The sequence below is a fragment of the Ranitomeya imitator genome, chromosome 2 (assembly GCF_032444005.1).
Source record: "Ranitomeya imitator isolate aRanImi1 chromosome 2, aRanImi1.pri, whole genome shotgun sequence".
Classification (NCBI taxonomy): domain Eukaryota; kingdom Metazoa; phylum Chordata; class Amphibia; order Anura; family Dendrobatidae; genus Ranitomeya; species Ranitomeya imitator.
In genome coordinates this window covers 290,089,042-290,106,342 of record NC_091283.1, presented here as the reverse complement: position 1 = coordinate 290,106,342, position 17,301 = coordinate 290,089,042, and the positions used below count along the sequence as shown (strand labels likewise).

At 43.9% G+C, this 17,301-nt stretch overlaps 1 protein-coding gene across 2 annotated transcripts in view; it reads left to right on the top strand.

Moving 5' to 3' along the window:
* The first annotated feature begins 826 nt into the window (after positions 1–826).
* LOC138663240 (zinc finger protein 271-like) overlaps positions 827–17,301 on the top strand; it is a 34,584-nt gene continuing 18,109 nt past the window's right edge. The window contains exons 1-6 of one of the 2 annotated variants that reach the window (XM_069749405.1): positions 827–883; positions 8,272–8,421; positions 8,551–8,730; positions 8,813–8,936; positions 9,016–9,113; positions 9,311–9,401. In XM_069749405.1, the coding sequence (XP_069605506.1) occupies positions 857–883; positions 8,272–8,421; positions 8,551–8,730; positions 8,813–8,936; positions 9,016–9,113; positions 9,311–9,401 (670 nt within the window). In that variant the 5' untranslated portion in view covers positions 827–856. The remainder of the gene's footprint in view (positions 884–8,271; positions 8,422–8,550; positions 8,731–8,812; positions 8,937–9,015; positions 9,114–9,310; positions 9,402–17,301) is intronic. The other variant, XM_069749404.1, reaches the window with a different exon arrangement.

The following is a 17,301-nucleotide window of genomic DNA, read 5'->3' as shown; positions in this document are numbered from 1 at the left end:
ATGTTCAATCTGCCCCTCAGGTGTATTGAATGCGGTCTTTCGTCTCCATGGCGTATACGTATAAGGTTATATGCCTCTCTCACGTTGAGTTTGTAAGATCATTTATCTCCAGATAATTGGTTAAGCAGGTCAAGTATAAGGCTGCCGTCACACTATCAGTATTTGGTCAGTATTTTACATCAGTATTTGTAAGCCAAAACCAGGAGGGGGTGATGCATCCAGAAGTGGTGCATATGTTTCTGTTATCCTTTTCCTCTTTGTTCCACTCCTGATTTTAGCTTACAAATACTGATGTAAAATACTGACCAAATACTGATAGTGTGACGGCAGCCTAAGGGGTAAAGAATAGGGATTGTGAACCGAGATTTTATTAATCTCTCTAAAGTCCAAGCATGGACGCAGCCCTCCATCCTTTAAACAAAAATAACCCCACGGTGACTGGAGAGGTGCATGGCCATATATGAGCCTTAGCCGGACTCTGAAAGGGGTTAAATAAGCGAGATTTCGGCATTTTAGCTCCTTATATGGAGTCGATAGCACAATCATATGCCGCCATATAGTAGACGTCCGGTAACTGGTAATAATTCCCTCATGTGTGGGGTCTATTTGTCTCCAAGCAGAGAAATCACACGTTACATTCCATACATAACACTGTGTAGAAGAAACGGCGCGGGGTAATTGTGCCAGTAGTGAGGGGCGAATAATGGCGGAAATGTCACTGACTGAGGAGAAGTTTCCATGTAGCGTCTTCACTGCGGATATCATTCCCTGAGGCCCCTGATCATGTGACCCCTGACTCCTCCCCTCCTGTGACCTCATCACAGGTCCTGTGTGCACAGAGCAGCCAGAGCCATATATGTGGAGTGCGGCTCTGCAGGTGGAGGTAAGTGCTGGAGATATCTCATTAGATACATACGACCCAACTATGGAAGACAGGAAGTGAGGAAATGTATTATTCTCACAGTACAGGGCCCCTTTCTTGGCCCCCACACAGTATAATATGCCCCTCATGCAGTATATACGATGCCCCCCACACAGTATAATGCCCCCATTATGCCCCTGTAATCAGGTGACCGGATACAACACACCGACAAAAACAATGCGGAAGTAACCAATATAATTATTTATTTCCTGATAATAGGAATTGTGATCACTATGGCAACAGTGAATAATCCAAAACATGGTGATTATGAGGTGAAATATACAATATTAGAGATTATTGTTATTATTATTATTCATTTTTATAGCGCCATTTATTCCATGGCGCTTTACATGTGAATGGGGCAAATATAGACAAGTACAATAAACATGAGTAAAACAAGGCACACACAAGTACAGGAGGAGAGAGGACCCTGCCCGCGAGGGCTCACAGTCTATAGGGGATGGGTGAGGATACACTAGGTGAGGGTAGAGATATACAATTAATTCTTCGTCTCACTCTCACTGTAATAGCAACCTCTAACCAAATGTTATTTTAGCAATATAAAAAATGGAACAGCACAAAAACCTCTACTTATCTTCGGGTGCAGGGCCCAAGACAACTTGTCCACTGGTTGCTTTTAGTCCATATGCTTCACAAAAAACAGGCAGCACTCCATTTTCTTCAAGAAAGTATGCAGGAATTTATTCAACCCACATCACCGTGCAACGTTTCGGCTCTTAGGGTATGTGTCCACGTTCAGGATTGCATCAGGATTTGGTCAGGATTTTTCATCAGTATTTGTAAGCCAAAACCAGGAGTGGAACAATTAGAGGAAAAGTATAATAGAAACATATGCTCCACTTCTGCATTTATCACCCACTCCTGGTTTTGGCTTACAAAGACTGATGAAAAATCCTGACCAAATCCTGATGCAATCCTGAACGTGGACACATACCCTAACTGAGCCTTTCTCAAGCAGTGAGTTTAGCTTCATACAGCGTATATATAGAGACATTCCCATCATCCCCTTAATCACAGCCAATTGATTACTTTCATATGTATTACAAATGACCATAATTTGCATTAAAGTGCTTTAGTGCCATTGGTGTACAGTGTTCACATATCATTACCGCTCCACCCAAATGATAATTATATACTAGTTTGTTCAGTTAAACTCACCGCTACAGTGACACGCTGTCCACAGAGACTTGCATGTAATCGGCGTTCTAAACAACCTACTGCCCATGTCTCAGCGCTTCTGGTTACATCATCATCACATGTCAGACTGGAGGCCAATCCGCAATCAGTACAACATAACTAGGATACGGCGCATGCGCAGTAGCGCCAATAATCGCCATCTTAGTTGTGGCATACCTATCTGAACATATACAGGGGCCATTCTAGTTGTGGCTAATCTCCTAAGGAGTTTAACAGATGCGATCCATACATATGTTGTTTATAACACACAGCGCTTCATGAGAGTAAGTTACTCCGCTTCCCCTTAATGCCTCCTTTCATATATCGCATGGTATGACCTAATTTACATCCTATTATAATACACTTGGGCAACAGCGCCCTTTCTCCACCATGTGGACACATAGTACTCAGTACAACACTCTATGTAAAAAAATACGGATAGAAACAATTTGTTACTATATGATAGCCAACACCCACGGTCTATGGTGAAGTCCTATGGTGAAGTCCATTCCACTAAGCCAATTACTTAGAGTTAGACGTATAGTCCAAAAAGAAGACGAAGTAGGCGTAGTGGTGGACTCATTAGTGAGAAAGTTCCTAGACAGGGGGTACCCTAGAGGTTTATTAGAAAAAAACAAAAAATATGGTATTACAAGAGAGTAGAGTAGATCTCATACAGAAGAATACAAAAGATAAACGCGTGATAAAACATAGGCGTGTTCCGTTTGTTACCACGTATGGCGAGGAGAGTAGAGATGTGGCCAATGTCATTGGATGCTGGCAAAATGCTTGTCCGGTATAAAGGAACTGGAGTTACCGCCGTTATACTCATATAGAAGGAATAAAAACATTAAGGATTATGTGGTTAAATCAGATGTTGGCCCAAGAAGGAAGAGCAGACAATTGTTTTTAACAGGTTCTAGCAAAAACGGTTGCTTCCCATGCTTAAATTGTGTAAATTGCACCTACATGATTAAGGGTGCAACATTTGAACACCCAATAACGGGAAAGGTACATGAAATTAGACACTATCTGACATGCAGTTCAGATTATGTTGTTTATCTCCTGATGTGTCCGTGCAATCTGTGGTATGTCGGGGAAACGACTTGTGAGTTTAAGGTGAGAATGAACCAACATCGGTACTCCGTTAGAAAGAAGAGAACTGATCTCCCTGTCCCCAAACACTTTGTTGAGCATAATCATTCAGAAAAAGATTTAAAATTTAAGATAATTGACAGGGTACCCATGGATAGGAGGGGAGGTGATAGAGAGCTGGCCCTCAGAAAAAGAGAACTAATGTGGATCTATAAACTGAATACGCTTAGGCCTAAGGGCCTTAATGTAGATTTTAAATTACATGCAATTATATAGAATATGGTTCCTGAACTGAAACAGTGTGGTTGAGGCCTTAGTAATAGTGGACTATTTTATACTTGTGAGTACTTAGTTATTTTTGTAAGTATGTTCCTAATTTTATTATTTTATTTTGTTCATGTGTTTCTACCGTTAAACAGGATTGAAGATCCTCTCTGGAGTGACATGCGGTGCTGGAAAAGAAAAAAATTCTCTTCAACTAAATTCAGTGTGAATTATAATACAGCATAGTAAAATCTTTATAAAAATCTTTTTTAAATTTAAGAATAATTATAATGAATTTATAGACACTTTAGAGATATCTGATCATTCATGTGGAAAGATTGAAGGCCAAACTAATAAACTATTATAAACCATCTTTTCAGTAATTTTCATAATTTTTGTAATAGGTTTGGCAAATGAATGTGGCAGGAAACAGAGTTTTACATAATGGTTGACCTTTATTCTAAAATAAAGCCATGCACTTGTTCACACTAACCAGGACTAATGTGTTACTGCGGTGCAGGGGTCATGAGTGGAGGCACTTGACCTGCAAAAGGTTTGGTGCACCCTCTAGACACTGCTTGACAGCTAGATTGTGGTTTGAATCAAGGCTATATCTGGTATGTTGAAGCGGGATTAAGCACATCACTATGTGTCCACATGGTGGAGAAAGGGCGCTGTTGCTCAAGTGTATTATAATATGATTTAAATTAGGTCATACCATGCGATATATGAAAGGAGGCATTAAGGGGAAGCGGAGTAACTTTCTCTCATGAAGCGCTGTGTGTCATAAACAACATATGTGAAGATCGCATCTGTTTAACTCCTTAGGAGATTTGCCACAACTAGAATGGCCCCTGTATATGTTCAGATAGGTATGCCACAACTACGATGGCGATTATTGGCACTACTGCGCATGCGCCTTATCCTAGTTATGTTGTACTGACTGTGGATTGGCCTCCAGTCTGACATGTGATGATGATGTAACCAAAAGCGCTGAGACATGCGCAGTAGGTTGTTTAGAACGCCGATTACATGTAAGTCTCCATGGACAGCATGTCACTCCAGCGGTGAGTGTAACTGAACAAATCTATATATATAATTGTCTAAGGGTTTTTCCGTCTGTCTTTCTGTCTGTCTGTTTGTCTGTCCTGGAAATCCCGCGTCTCTGATTGGTCGAGGCCACCAGGCCTCGACCAATCAGCGACGTGCACAGCGACGATGATGTCATAAAGGACATAGAAATCCCGCGTTTCTGATTCAGCTATGGGCACAGTATCGACGTAGATGTCATAATGGTTGCCATGGCGACGATGATGTCATAAAGGTTGCCTCGACCAATCAGCGACGGGCACAGTCTGCCGCAAATTCTGGAATCATCATTGTCCATATACTACGGGGACATGCATATTCTAGAATACCCAATGCGTTAGAATCTGGCCACAATCTAGTTAGTATATAATTATCATTTTTGTGGAGCGGTAATGATCTGTGAACACTGTACACCAATGGCACTGAAGCACTTTAATGCAAATTATGGTGATTTGTAATACATATGAAAGTAATCAATTGGCTGTGATTAAGGGGATGATGGGAATGTCTCTATATATACGCTGTATGAAGCTAAACTCACTGCTTGAGAAAGGCTCAGTTAGAGCCGAAACGTTGCACGGTGATGTGGGTTGAATAAATTCCTGCATACTTTCTTGAAGAAAATGGAGTGCTGCCTGTTTTTTGTGAAGCAAATGTTATTTTAGCTACTGACAAGGGTGATTTTCCTGACTCCTAAAGTTGACAACACTCTACTCTGCGAACACAGGCCATAGCGGGGCCTCCGTCTCTTCCCGTTAGGCCATAAGTCCTCCTAACAAAGTCTGTCAAGGGTCGCTGGGCCGCCTTCACTTCAACCAGCTTTCACCTTGTCTCTTGTGTTACCCTGGACCAGCACCTGTACTGACATCCATGCTGAAAGAAATGGCCCGGCTCACTCGCGCCTCCTGTTCTTTACTGCAGGCATATAGTACTGAGCGGAATCTCCTCACAGATCATTGGCACATCCGTCTCTTGTACCAGAAGTAATAAGAGCTGGGACTCTACTCTTGCCTGGCGTAATTTGGACTCTGAGTCTAGACCGGCACAGGATAGGTTCTCAGGAATTGACATGCAAAGTCTGGACTCCGGGTCTTGACCAGTGCAGGTCTGGTTCTCAGGCCTTGGCTGGCATAGTCTGGACTCTGGGACTCGTCTGGTGCCACCTGGGTACTGCCACCACAACCAGCTGCCTTGGGCATTTTACCATGGCCTGGTACCTCTGAATGCTCAATGGCACCCTGTTTTTTAGCTTGGCGCCAAATCTGTTCTGGCTTTGGGGCTATGGCCTTTATAATAACAAGAAACTGTGTCATCAAGGTCAGCTGACCTGGTGTACCATCTAAACTCTTCCTGAATTTTTTTCTCCTCCCATTGATTCCATTGGGTCCTATCTGGATGGCAGATTGGCAGTCTTTTTGTACAAATGCTGCACAGCCCTGAGGATTCGTTCTTCTTATGACACATGTTTTTACACCCCTTATGCAGTATATATGATTCCCCTCACACAGTATAAAGTATCCACAGTACTGGCATGTCTCGCACAAAAGATATTTCCACAGTATCGCCATACCCCCAAACATAGTATAATCTCAGTCCCACAATTCTCTCCACACAGTATGTTTCCATAGTACCATCATCCCACCACACACAGTGTAATGTTCCCACAATAGCAGGTTCCTACACACACAGTGTAATGTTCCCACAGTACCACCATCCTCCAACATAGTATAATGTTCCCACAATAGCAGGTTCGCACACACACAGTATAATGTTCCCATATTACCGGAATCTCCCTACATAGTGTAATTTTCCCACAATAGCAGCTTGCCATTCAGAAAGGATAATGTTTCCACAGGACTGGCATCCCCCTCGCACACAGTATAATATTCGCACAACACTGCCTTCCCCCATTTTCTAATGTTCCCAGAGTACTGCCCTCTACAATGCACAATATGATACCATCCACCCCACTGACAAACTCACAGCTATACCATGTTCCAAATTATTATGCAAATTGGATTTAAGCGTCATAAAGATTTAATTGTATTTTTCAAATAAAATCGTGGATGGCATTTTGTCTGAGGGCTCAATGGATCACTGAAATCAATCTTAAACACAAGTGACAATTAGTTTTCCAGGTGATTTGAATTAAATCCCAGCCCCCGAGGAAGCCATTGCGAAACGTGCGTCGGGGCGCATATCTACAAATGGGCATCAATATGGGTGAGACTACTTACAATATGTATGGCCCCTTAGTGTTTTAGGTGGTGCGTTTTCTATGACAGGTCACTGACCGAAGAATAGTGAGAAATCTCTATGTTACTATTGTATACTTACCTCTAGGACACTTAGGATTTGGACAACCTTATATCTCTGGAGTATATGCACTGGCACTTTAGTTTGGATTGATATTTTGATTGGGGATGTTGCTGATGATCATGTATTAATTTTGCCCATGAGTATGTCTTGTCTGTAGCAATTATACATCTTGGCATCTGCGGCCATATTCAAATAGCTCTGTTTATACATATTTATAACTTCATGACTTCTGTTTCTACTCAGTTTTTGCAATAAAAGAATACAATTTTATTCTAATGAAGAAAACTTTTTATTTGATTTTTTTGGTGGTGTTTTTGCATCATGTTTTGGTGGTTGAATGTTGTTTGGGAGCTCTGCAGGGTTGTACCCATATGTATACGGGTTGCTTTAATCCCGAATTCTTATGATGGTATCTGTATTTGAGATTCTGTTGTTTGACCATTATTAGTCATGTAAGTATCGTAGTATCTAGGCCGTCCCATACTGTCGAGTACTCGGGGGCGGAGGGCATTCAGCCGAACTCTGTCACACCTTCTGAGATGCCGTGTTTGCTTTTGACAAGAGCAAGTGGTTAAACTGCCAAGGTTTTTGTTGCAACTGCACCTGTGCCATCCCTGCAGTGCATATCTATGTTCTGGAGCCCAAAAGATTTAGACATTTGTGGTTAAAAAATAATAAAATGTGCCTTCAGCATTTTCCATGTTTTTTTCTTTTTACAAGAACTGTTGGAGTCAATTTTCTTTTGAAACCCTTCAATCAATATCTGCTTTTTTCTTGTAATATAGGAAAACCTAAGGGGAGAAATAAACCCCATAAAACACTGAACATGGAGACTTTGGGATCAGATAGTTTCTGTCCACGGTGTTTGTGCAAGCAAAAATGCTTTTCCAAAACCTCTGACTTCTGTGTGTGAATCAGACCTGAGATCTAACGTGATAGAAGATTACAGTGCGGGGAAGACGGGAAACCTTCATATAGACGGCCGGTGGTGATGGAGTCAGTAAACGACTCCGGCCAAATATGTTTCTAGAGCCGTAGTAGAAGATGGAGATGTCGTCCTCACCATTAAGTAGTTATTTCTCCTGTCACATGTAATGAATATCTCCTGCAGTATTGCTAATGCTGATTCCAGTGTCGGTAAATGAGACGAGAATTAGCGTTATAGAAGATGAGTCTATGAGGAACGTATTCAGCTGCCGACTCCGAGGAAGAAACTGCTTGTTGTCTGTGGCCTAAAATATATAGGTTTTATTAGTAGATGTAAAGAAGGAAACTAAATACTGTAAAATAATAAATCTCCTCATGTGTTTGCTCTTATTATCTCCAGTAATTGTATTATTACACAGGATTTTTATCATGTTACATCGGCTCATTTTCTTATTCAGGTCTCTACAGTATTGGATCCTCTCAGTGAAGATCTTCTGTATAAGAGAATTTTCCTGATTTACCCATCAAAGATGGATATGGACAGAGAAAAGATGGTGGAGAGGATATTACACCTCACCCTAGAGATCCTCTTCCGGCTTACTGGAGAGGTTAGAGATTCTGATGATGTCACATTACATCATTGTTATCTATGGAAATAACAGATGGACAGAACTGGAGAGGTGAGGACTCTGGCAATGTCTATAGTGAGATTTATTAATGTGTCTCTCCATAACCAGGATTACACAGTAGTGAAGAAGACTTCTAGTGAGTGCTGTCACGACCCTTTGTCTGAGGGATGCAGAATACCCCTGAAACCAATCACGGGGCCTCCACCTCACCCCCTGATACACGAGGACATCAATTTCCAGAAGATCCTAGAACTCATCTACAAGATGATTGAGCTGCTGACTGGAGAGGTGACACTGCTGGGAATGCTGGGAAATTATACAGTAACATTATGAAGGGATCGGGGGATGACGGTATCATTGTATGTGTCAGGTTCCTATAAGATGTCAGGATGTTGCCATCTATGTCTCCATGGAGGAGTGGGAGTTTTTAGAAGGACATAAAAATCTGTACAAGGATGTCATGATGGAGGTTCCCCAGCCCCTCACATCACCAGGTAATAGAACTAAATACACACTGCCTATAATTATCTGTATGTAAAGAATGAATTCAGTCCCTGTATGTGTTTCTTACAGCTGTATCCAGTAAGATGACAACACCAGAGAGATGTCTCCATACTCTTCTTCAACAGGAGTGTAAACAAGAAGATCCCAATGTTCCTCAGAATCATCAGGTAGATGGAGAGAAGGTGTTATGAGATCTCCCCTATGATGTGTAGACGGCTGTGAAGGCCTTGTACTCAGACTTGTTTTATCCACCAGTATTATATTTTTATACTTGTGTAATGAGAATGTTGGAGATGGCAGGATTAGAGCTGATCATAGCTGTGACTTCTCCATCTGTATGTGACTTTTACAATATTTGTTTCAGGGTGAAGATCTGACCCATATTAATACTACAAAGGCATATGTGAGGGGTGATGAGCGGTGTAAAGAGGAGATTCCTTCATATGACTACCCAGGTGAGTAGTAACCACTAAATGGAGAGAAGTCACAGATTCTTCTCAGTCCGGCTGTGGCTGCTTTATCAGTGGTGTAGTCCGGCCGTATTACCATGTTCACCATTTTGCCTCCCGACTACAACATTCAGCTCCACCCAAAACTGTGTTCAAATGACTTTGGGCATTGAAAGCCCTTTTCTATAGAACTTACCACCTGGAAGATCCACCTACCCCGTGGGATTAGAAGACTCTGACCGTTACCTGCCCAGATCTGTAAACTACAAGGCCAAATGACAGCATACGTACAGTAGAATGTGCTGACAAGTTAGATTATCACTTGAAGAAATATATTATGATGGGTCCGTAAGAGAAAGTGGAGGGTAATGATGCCGTTGGCTTCCTATAACCTACCTTCTCCCCTTCTGTGCTGCTGAATGTGCTCATATGGCCCCTATAAGACCAGGTCCAGTCTTTCTGGGCAAACTTCACTTTTTTATCAACACTGAATGTGCAGTGAGGCAAAGTATGAATTTCTGTACAATAGTAACAGTTTCCCTTTATCCTGACTTTTCAATTTGTATTAAAACTAATTTTAAGGAGGATTGTGATAACCTACAGGAAACACATTAAACCTGTGCCATGATATATCTGTAAGCTGTGTGTGGCTGAAGGCTGCAAAATACATTTATTCACGCCTGCAGGAGATGTGTTGGCTCAAGCCCTGGTTTTGTAAGAGGGTAGTGCTGTTATGGACAGTAACACGCTGCCACTTTAAGAGACAGCACCCCTTGTCTGGTACGATGGAATGTCCTGCTTCCCCCTGCTAGAGACGGTGAAGATAAACTGCCCTAGGATGAGGGGAGAAGTTGAGCCTGAACTGTGTGTGTGAGCTGAAGCTGCTAGAGACTGAGAACTGTGTGCTGTTTGCTACAAGAAAGGTCCCACAGCTTGGGACGAAGTTTACTTGTGAAATTTGCAAGACTTTTCCGGGTACAGCAAAGGTGGCTGTTCTGTGCTAGTTTGTGAAGCCACGAAGATACTGAGAAAGGGACTTACAGTTTCCAGGAGCATCCCTAGGATCCAGAAGCAAGGAGAAGACCACATTTCACAGAGCTGACAGAAAGCCGTGCGCACCACCATTTTGGACTTCTGGGGGCCCCCCTGGGACTGGACCTGAGTTCCCAACATCACCGTGAGTCTGTTCTTGTTTGGTGCACCTGTTAGGGCCTAGTGTAGACTTCAGTAGTCAGTAGGGTTGAGCGACCTTGACTTTTTTAGTCGAGTCGGGTTTTGCGAAACCCGACTATCTCAAAAGTTGAGTCGAGTGGAATCGGCCGATAATCGCGAAAAGTCGGGGGTCGACCGAAACACGAAACCCAATGCAAGTCAATGGGGGAGCATAATCGGCAGTGAGTGGAGGCCAGGAAAACATGTACAGAGCCCATTTTAATGGCAAAAACATCCATTCTTGTTACTGAAGCTTGTCAATCTTAATTTAGCTTATAATAATAGTAAGGCATTTGAAATTGGGGGTCATTTGGGTAAAGTTGTTCAAGTAATTAGTGGGCCCAGTAAATCTGGACCACGTCACGGCAGTGGAGCAGGGAGAGGTAAGCATTTCAACTTTGCAAGTGCTGTGATCCTGAGCAAGCAGGGGGGGCCCACTCGTTGGCATTGGCACTGGCACAGGGCCCCTCAAAGTACAGCGGTGTGTTTGCACGGCGGGGGCGCCTCCCACCGGCAGCAACACTTTTGCGTACTATGAGGGGCCCTGTGCCAGTGACGTCGCCAACGGGTATTCCTCCCCCCACCTGATGAAGGAACCTGCACCATCATCTGCACCTTCCTCTTTGTCACCGTGCAAGGTGGTATGGTATGCGGGAAGGGGGACCTGACTTTCAGCAGGGTCACAATCTTGCAGTGTAGCGTGCACGGGGAATGTTGCGTTATGGGTCAATGTACCAGCAGACTCATCTATCACTGGCTGGGCAATGGGCAGGATGAGGAGGAAACACAGATATAGGCCCAAAGAATAAAGTGGGCTAAATGGAGTTCAAAATTGGTAACAGGACTAACCAGGGGGCATTGTTTTGTTCAGTGGAGGACAACTGGAATGAGAGGCTGACACAGAGAGTAGGCCCAAATCAGTAAGTATTCTAAATGCAGTTCAAAATTGGCAACAGTAGTAAACAGGCGGCACAGCTTTGTTCACTGTAGGAGAACAGCAAGGAGCGGCAGACACAGATAGAAGGCCCCAACCCAACTAGTAGGCCCACTGCAGTTTTAAAATTCCGATAGGCTGAAAACCAGATAATTGTAGGTCATTTTTTGTAAAGAGGACAGCTGTATTTAGTGGCGCAGCCAGACACTACAAGTAGGCCTTAAACCACAAAGTTGGCTCGACTGTTATGGCTGGCAATCAGGCAACACAGCGTGCAGTAATCAGCGCACATACAGAGATCTGGCAATAACCAAAAACAATAGGACGAGCTCTGAGACGTGGAATCTCTGTAGACTGCAGTACCTGATCTATCCTCACACAACTATAAGCAGCAGTGGATTGCGCCTATCACTACCTATGCAACTCGGCACTGCCTGAGGAGCTGACTAGCCTGAAGATAGAAATACAAGCCTGACTTACCTCAGAGAAATACCCCAAAGGAATAGGCAGCCCCCCACATATAATGACTGTTAGCAAGATGAAAAGACAAACGTAGGAATGAAATAGATTCAGCAAAGTGAGGCCCGATATTCTAGACAGAGCGAGGATAGCAAAGAGAACTATGCAGTCTACAAAAAACCCTAAAACGAAAACCACGCAAAGGGGCAAAAAGACCCACCGTGCCGAACTAACAGCATGGCGGTGCACCCCTTTGCTTCTCAGAGCTTCCAGCAAAAGTTAATAGCAAGCTGGACAGAAAAAACAGAAAACAAACTAGAAGCACTTATCTAGCAGAGCAGCAGGCCCAAGGAAAGATGCAGTAGCTCAGATCCAACACTGGAACATTGACAAGGAGCAAGGAAGACAGACTCAGGTGGAGCTAAATAGCAAGGCAGCCAACGAGCTCACCAAAACACCTGAGGGAGGAAGCCCAGAGACTGCAATACCACTTGTGACCACAGAAGTGAATTCAGCCACAGAATTCACAACAGTACCCCCCCCTTGAGGAGGGGTCACCGAACCCTCACCAGAACCCCCAGGCCGACCAGGATGAGCCACATGAAAGGCACGAACAAGATCTGGGGCATGGACATCAGAGGCAAAAACCCAGGAATTATCTTCCTGAGCATAACCCTTCCATTTGACCAGATACTGGAGTTTCCGTCTAGAGACACGAGAATCCAAAATCTTCTCCACAATATACTCCAATTCCCCCTCCACCAAAACAGGGGCAGGAGGCTCAACAGATGGAACCATAGGTGCCACGTATCTCCTCAACAACAACCTATGGAATACATTATGTATGGAAAAGGAGTCTGGGAGGATCAGACGAAAAGACACCGGATTGAGAATCTCAGAAATCCTATACGGACCAATAAAATGAGGTTTAAATTTAGGAGAGGAAACCTTCATAGGAATATGACGAGAAGATAACCAAACCAGATCCCCAACACGAAGTCGGAGTCCCACACGGCGTCTGCGATTAGCGAAAAGCTGAGCCTTCTCCTGGGACAAGGTCAAATTGTCCACTACCTGAGTCCAGATCTGCTGCAACCTGTCCACCACAGAATCCACACCAGGACAGTCCGAAGACTCAACCTGTCCTGAAGAGAAACAAGGATGGAACCCAGAATTGCAGAAAAAAGGAGAGACCAAGGTAGCCGAGCTGGCCCGATTATTAAGGGCGAACTCAGCCAACGGCAAAAATGACACCCAATCATCCTGGTCAGCGGAAACAAAACATCTCAGATATGTTTCCAAGGTCTGATTGGTTCGTTCGGTCTGGCCATTAGTCTGAGGATGGAAGGCCGAGGAGAAAGATAGGTCAATGCCCATCCTACCACAAAAGGCTCGCCAGAACCTCGAGACAAACTGGGAACCTCTGTCAGAAACAATATTCTCAGGAATGCCATGTAAACGAACCACATGCTGGAAGAACAAAGGCACCAAATCAGAGGAGGAAGGCAATTTAACCAAAGGCACCAGATGGACCATTTTAGAAAAGCGATCACAGACCACCCAAATGACTGACATTTTTTGAGAAACGGGAAGGTCAGAAATGAAATCCATCGAAATATGTGTCCAAGGCCTCTTCGGGACCGGCAAGGGCAAAAGCAACCCCCTGGCACGTGAACAGCAGGGCTTAGCCCTAGCACAAATTCCACAGGACTGCACAAAAGCACGCACATCCCGCGACAGAGATGGCCACCAGAAGGATCTAGCAACCAACTCCCTGGTACCAAAGATTCCTGGATGACCGGCCAGCACCGAACAATGAAGTTCAGAGATAACTTTACTAGTCCACCTATCAGGGACGAACAGTTTCTCGGCCGGACAACGATCAGGTTTATTAGCCTGAAATTTCTGCAACACTCTCCGCAAATCAGGGGAGATGGCAGACACAATGACTCCTTCCTTGAGGATACTCGCCGGCTCAGATAACCCCAGAGAGTAGGGCACAAAACTCCTAGACAGAGCATCCGCCTTCACATTTTTAGAGCCCGGAAGGTATGAAATCACAAAATCAAAACGAGCAAAAAATAACGACCAACGGGCCTGTCTAGGATTCAAGCGCTTGGCAGACTCAAGATAAGTAAGGTTCTTATGATCAGTCAAAACCACCACGCGATGCTTAGCACCCTCAAGCCAATGACGCCACTCCTCGAATGCCCACTTCATGGCCAGCAACTCTCGGTTGCCCACATCATAATTACGCTCAGCAGCAGAAAATTTCCTGGAAAAGAAAGCACATGGTTTGAACACTGAGCAACCAGAACCTCTCTGTGACAAAACCGCCCCTGCACCAATCTCAGAAGCATCAACCTCGACCTGGAACGGAAGAGAAACATCAGGTTGACACAACACAGGGGCACAGCAAAAACGACGCTTCAACTCCTGAAAAGCTTCCACGGCAGCAGAAGATCAATTAACCAAATCAGCACCCTTCTTGGTCAAATCGGTCAATGGTCTGGCAATGCTAGAAAAATTACAGATGAAGCGACGATAAAAATTAGCAAAGCCCAGGAATTTCTGCAGACTTTTTAGAGATGTCGGCTGAGTCCAATCCTGGATGGCCTGAACCTTAACCGGATCCATCTCGATAGTAGAAGGGGAAAAGATGAACCCCAAAAATGAAACTTTCTGCACACCGAAGAGACACTTTGATCCCTTCACGAACAAGGAATTAGCACGCAGTACCTGGAAAACCATTCTGACTTGCTTCACATGAGACTCCCAATCATCTGAGAAGATCAAAATGTCATCCAAGTAAACAATCAAGAATTTATCCAGATACTCACGGAAAATGTCATGCATAAAAGACTGAAAAACAGATGGAGCATTGGCAAGTCCGAACGGCATCACCAGATACTCAAAATGACCCTCGGGCGTATTAAATGCCGTTTTCCATTCATCTCCCTGCCTGATTCTCACCAGATTATACGCACCACGAAGATCAATCTTAGTAAACCAACTAGCCCCCTTAATCCGAGCAAACAAGTCAGAAATCAATGGCAAGGGATACTGAAACTTAACAGTGATCTTATTAAGAAGGCGGTAATCAATACACGGTCTTAGCGAACCATCCTTCTTGGCTACAAAAAAGAACCCTGCTCCCAATGGTGACGACGATGGGCGAATATGTCCCTTCTCCAGGGACTCCTTCACATAACTGCGCATAGCGGTGTGTTCAGGTACGGACAAATTAAATAAACGACCCTTAGGGAATTTACTACCAGGAATCAAATCGATAGCACAATCACAATTCCTATGCGGAGGTAGGGCATCAGACTTGGACTCTTCAAATACATCCTGAAAGTCCGACAAGAACTCTGGGATGTCAGAAGGAATGGATGACGAAATAGACAAAAATGGAACATCACCATGTACTCCCTGACAACCCCAGCTGGTTACCGACATAGAGTTCCAATCCAATACTGGATTATGGGTTTGTAGCCATGGCAACCCCAACACGACCACATCATGCAAATTATGCAGTACCAGAAAGCGAATAACTTCCTGATGTGCAGGAGCAATGCACATGGTCAGCTGGGCCCAGTACTGAGGCTTATTCTTGGCCAAAGGTGTAGCATCAATTCCTCTCAACGGAATAGGACACCGCAAAGGCTCCAAGAAAAATCCACAACGTTTAGCATAATCCAAATCCATCAGATTCAGGGCAGCGCCTGAATCCACAAACGCCATGACAGAATACGATGACAAAGAGCACATTAAGGTAATGGACAAAAGGAATTTGGACTGTACAGTACCAATAACGGCAGAGCTATCGAACCGCCTAGTGCGTTTAGGACAATTAGAAATAGCATGAGTAGAATCACCACAATAGAAACACAGTCTGTTCAGAATGTCTGTGTTCTTGCCGTTCTACTTTAGTCATAGTCCTGTCGCACTGCATAGGCTCAGGTTTACTCTCAGACAATACCGCCAGATGGTGCACAGATTTACGCTCGCGCAAGCGACGACCGATCTGAATGGCCAAGGACATAGACTCATTCAAACCAGCAGGCATAGGAAATCCCACCATTACATCCTTAAGAGCTTCAGAGAGACCCTTTCTGAACAAAGCCGCTAGTGCAGATTCATTCCACAGAGTGAGTACTGACCACTTCCTAAATTTCTGACAATATACTTCTACATCATCCTGACCCTGGCATAAAGCCAGCAGATTTTTCTCAGCCTGATCCACTGAATTAGGCTCATCGTAAAGCAATCCCAGCGCCTGGAAAAATGCATCAACATTACTCAATGCAGAATCTCCTGGTGCAAGAGAAAACGCCCAGTCCTGTGGGTCGCCGCGCAAAAAAGAAATAATAATCAAAACCTGTTGAATAGGATTACCAGAAGAATGAGGTTTCAAGGCCAAAAATAGCTTACAATTATTTCTGAAGCTCAGGAATTTAGTTCTGTCACCAAAAAACAAATCAGGAATCGGAATTCTTGGTTCTAGCATCGATTTCTGATCAATAGTATCTTGAATCTTTTGTACATTTACAACGAGATTATCCATTGAGGAGCACAGAGCCTGAATATCCATGTCAACAGCTGTGTCCTGAAGCACTCTAATGTCTAGGGGAAAAAAAAGACTGAAGACAGAGCTAAGAAAAAAAAATGCTGTCAGGATTTCTTTTTTCCCTCTATTGGGAATCATTGGTGTGGCTCCTTGTACTGTTATGGCTGGCAATCAGGCAACACAGCGTGCAGTAATCAGCGCACATACAGAGATCTGGCAATAACCAAAAACAATAGGACGAGCTCTGAGACGTGGAATCTCTGTAGACTGCAGTACCTGATCTATCCTCACACAACTATAAGCAGCAGTGGATTGCGCCTATCACTACCTATGCAACTCGGCACTGCCTGAGGAGCTGACTAGCCTGAAGATAGAAATACAAGCCTGACTTACCTCAGAGAAATACCCCAAAGGAATAGGCAGCCCCCCACATATAATGACTGTTAGCAAGATGAAAAGACAAACGTAGGAATGAAATAGATTCAGCAAAGTGAGGCCCGATATTCTAGACAGAGCGAGGATAGCAAAGAGAACTATGCAGTCTACAAAAAACCCTAAAACGAAAACCACGCAAAGGGGCAAAAAGACCCACCGTGCCGAACTAACAGCATGGCGGTGCACCCCTTTGCTTCTCAGAGCTTCCAGCAAAAGTTAATAGCAAGCTGGACAGAAAAAACAGAAAACAAACTAGAAGCACTTATCTAGCAGAGCAGCAGGCCCAAGGAAAGATG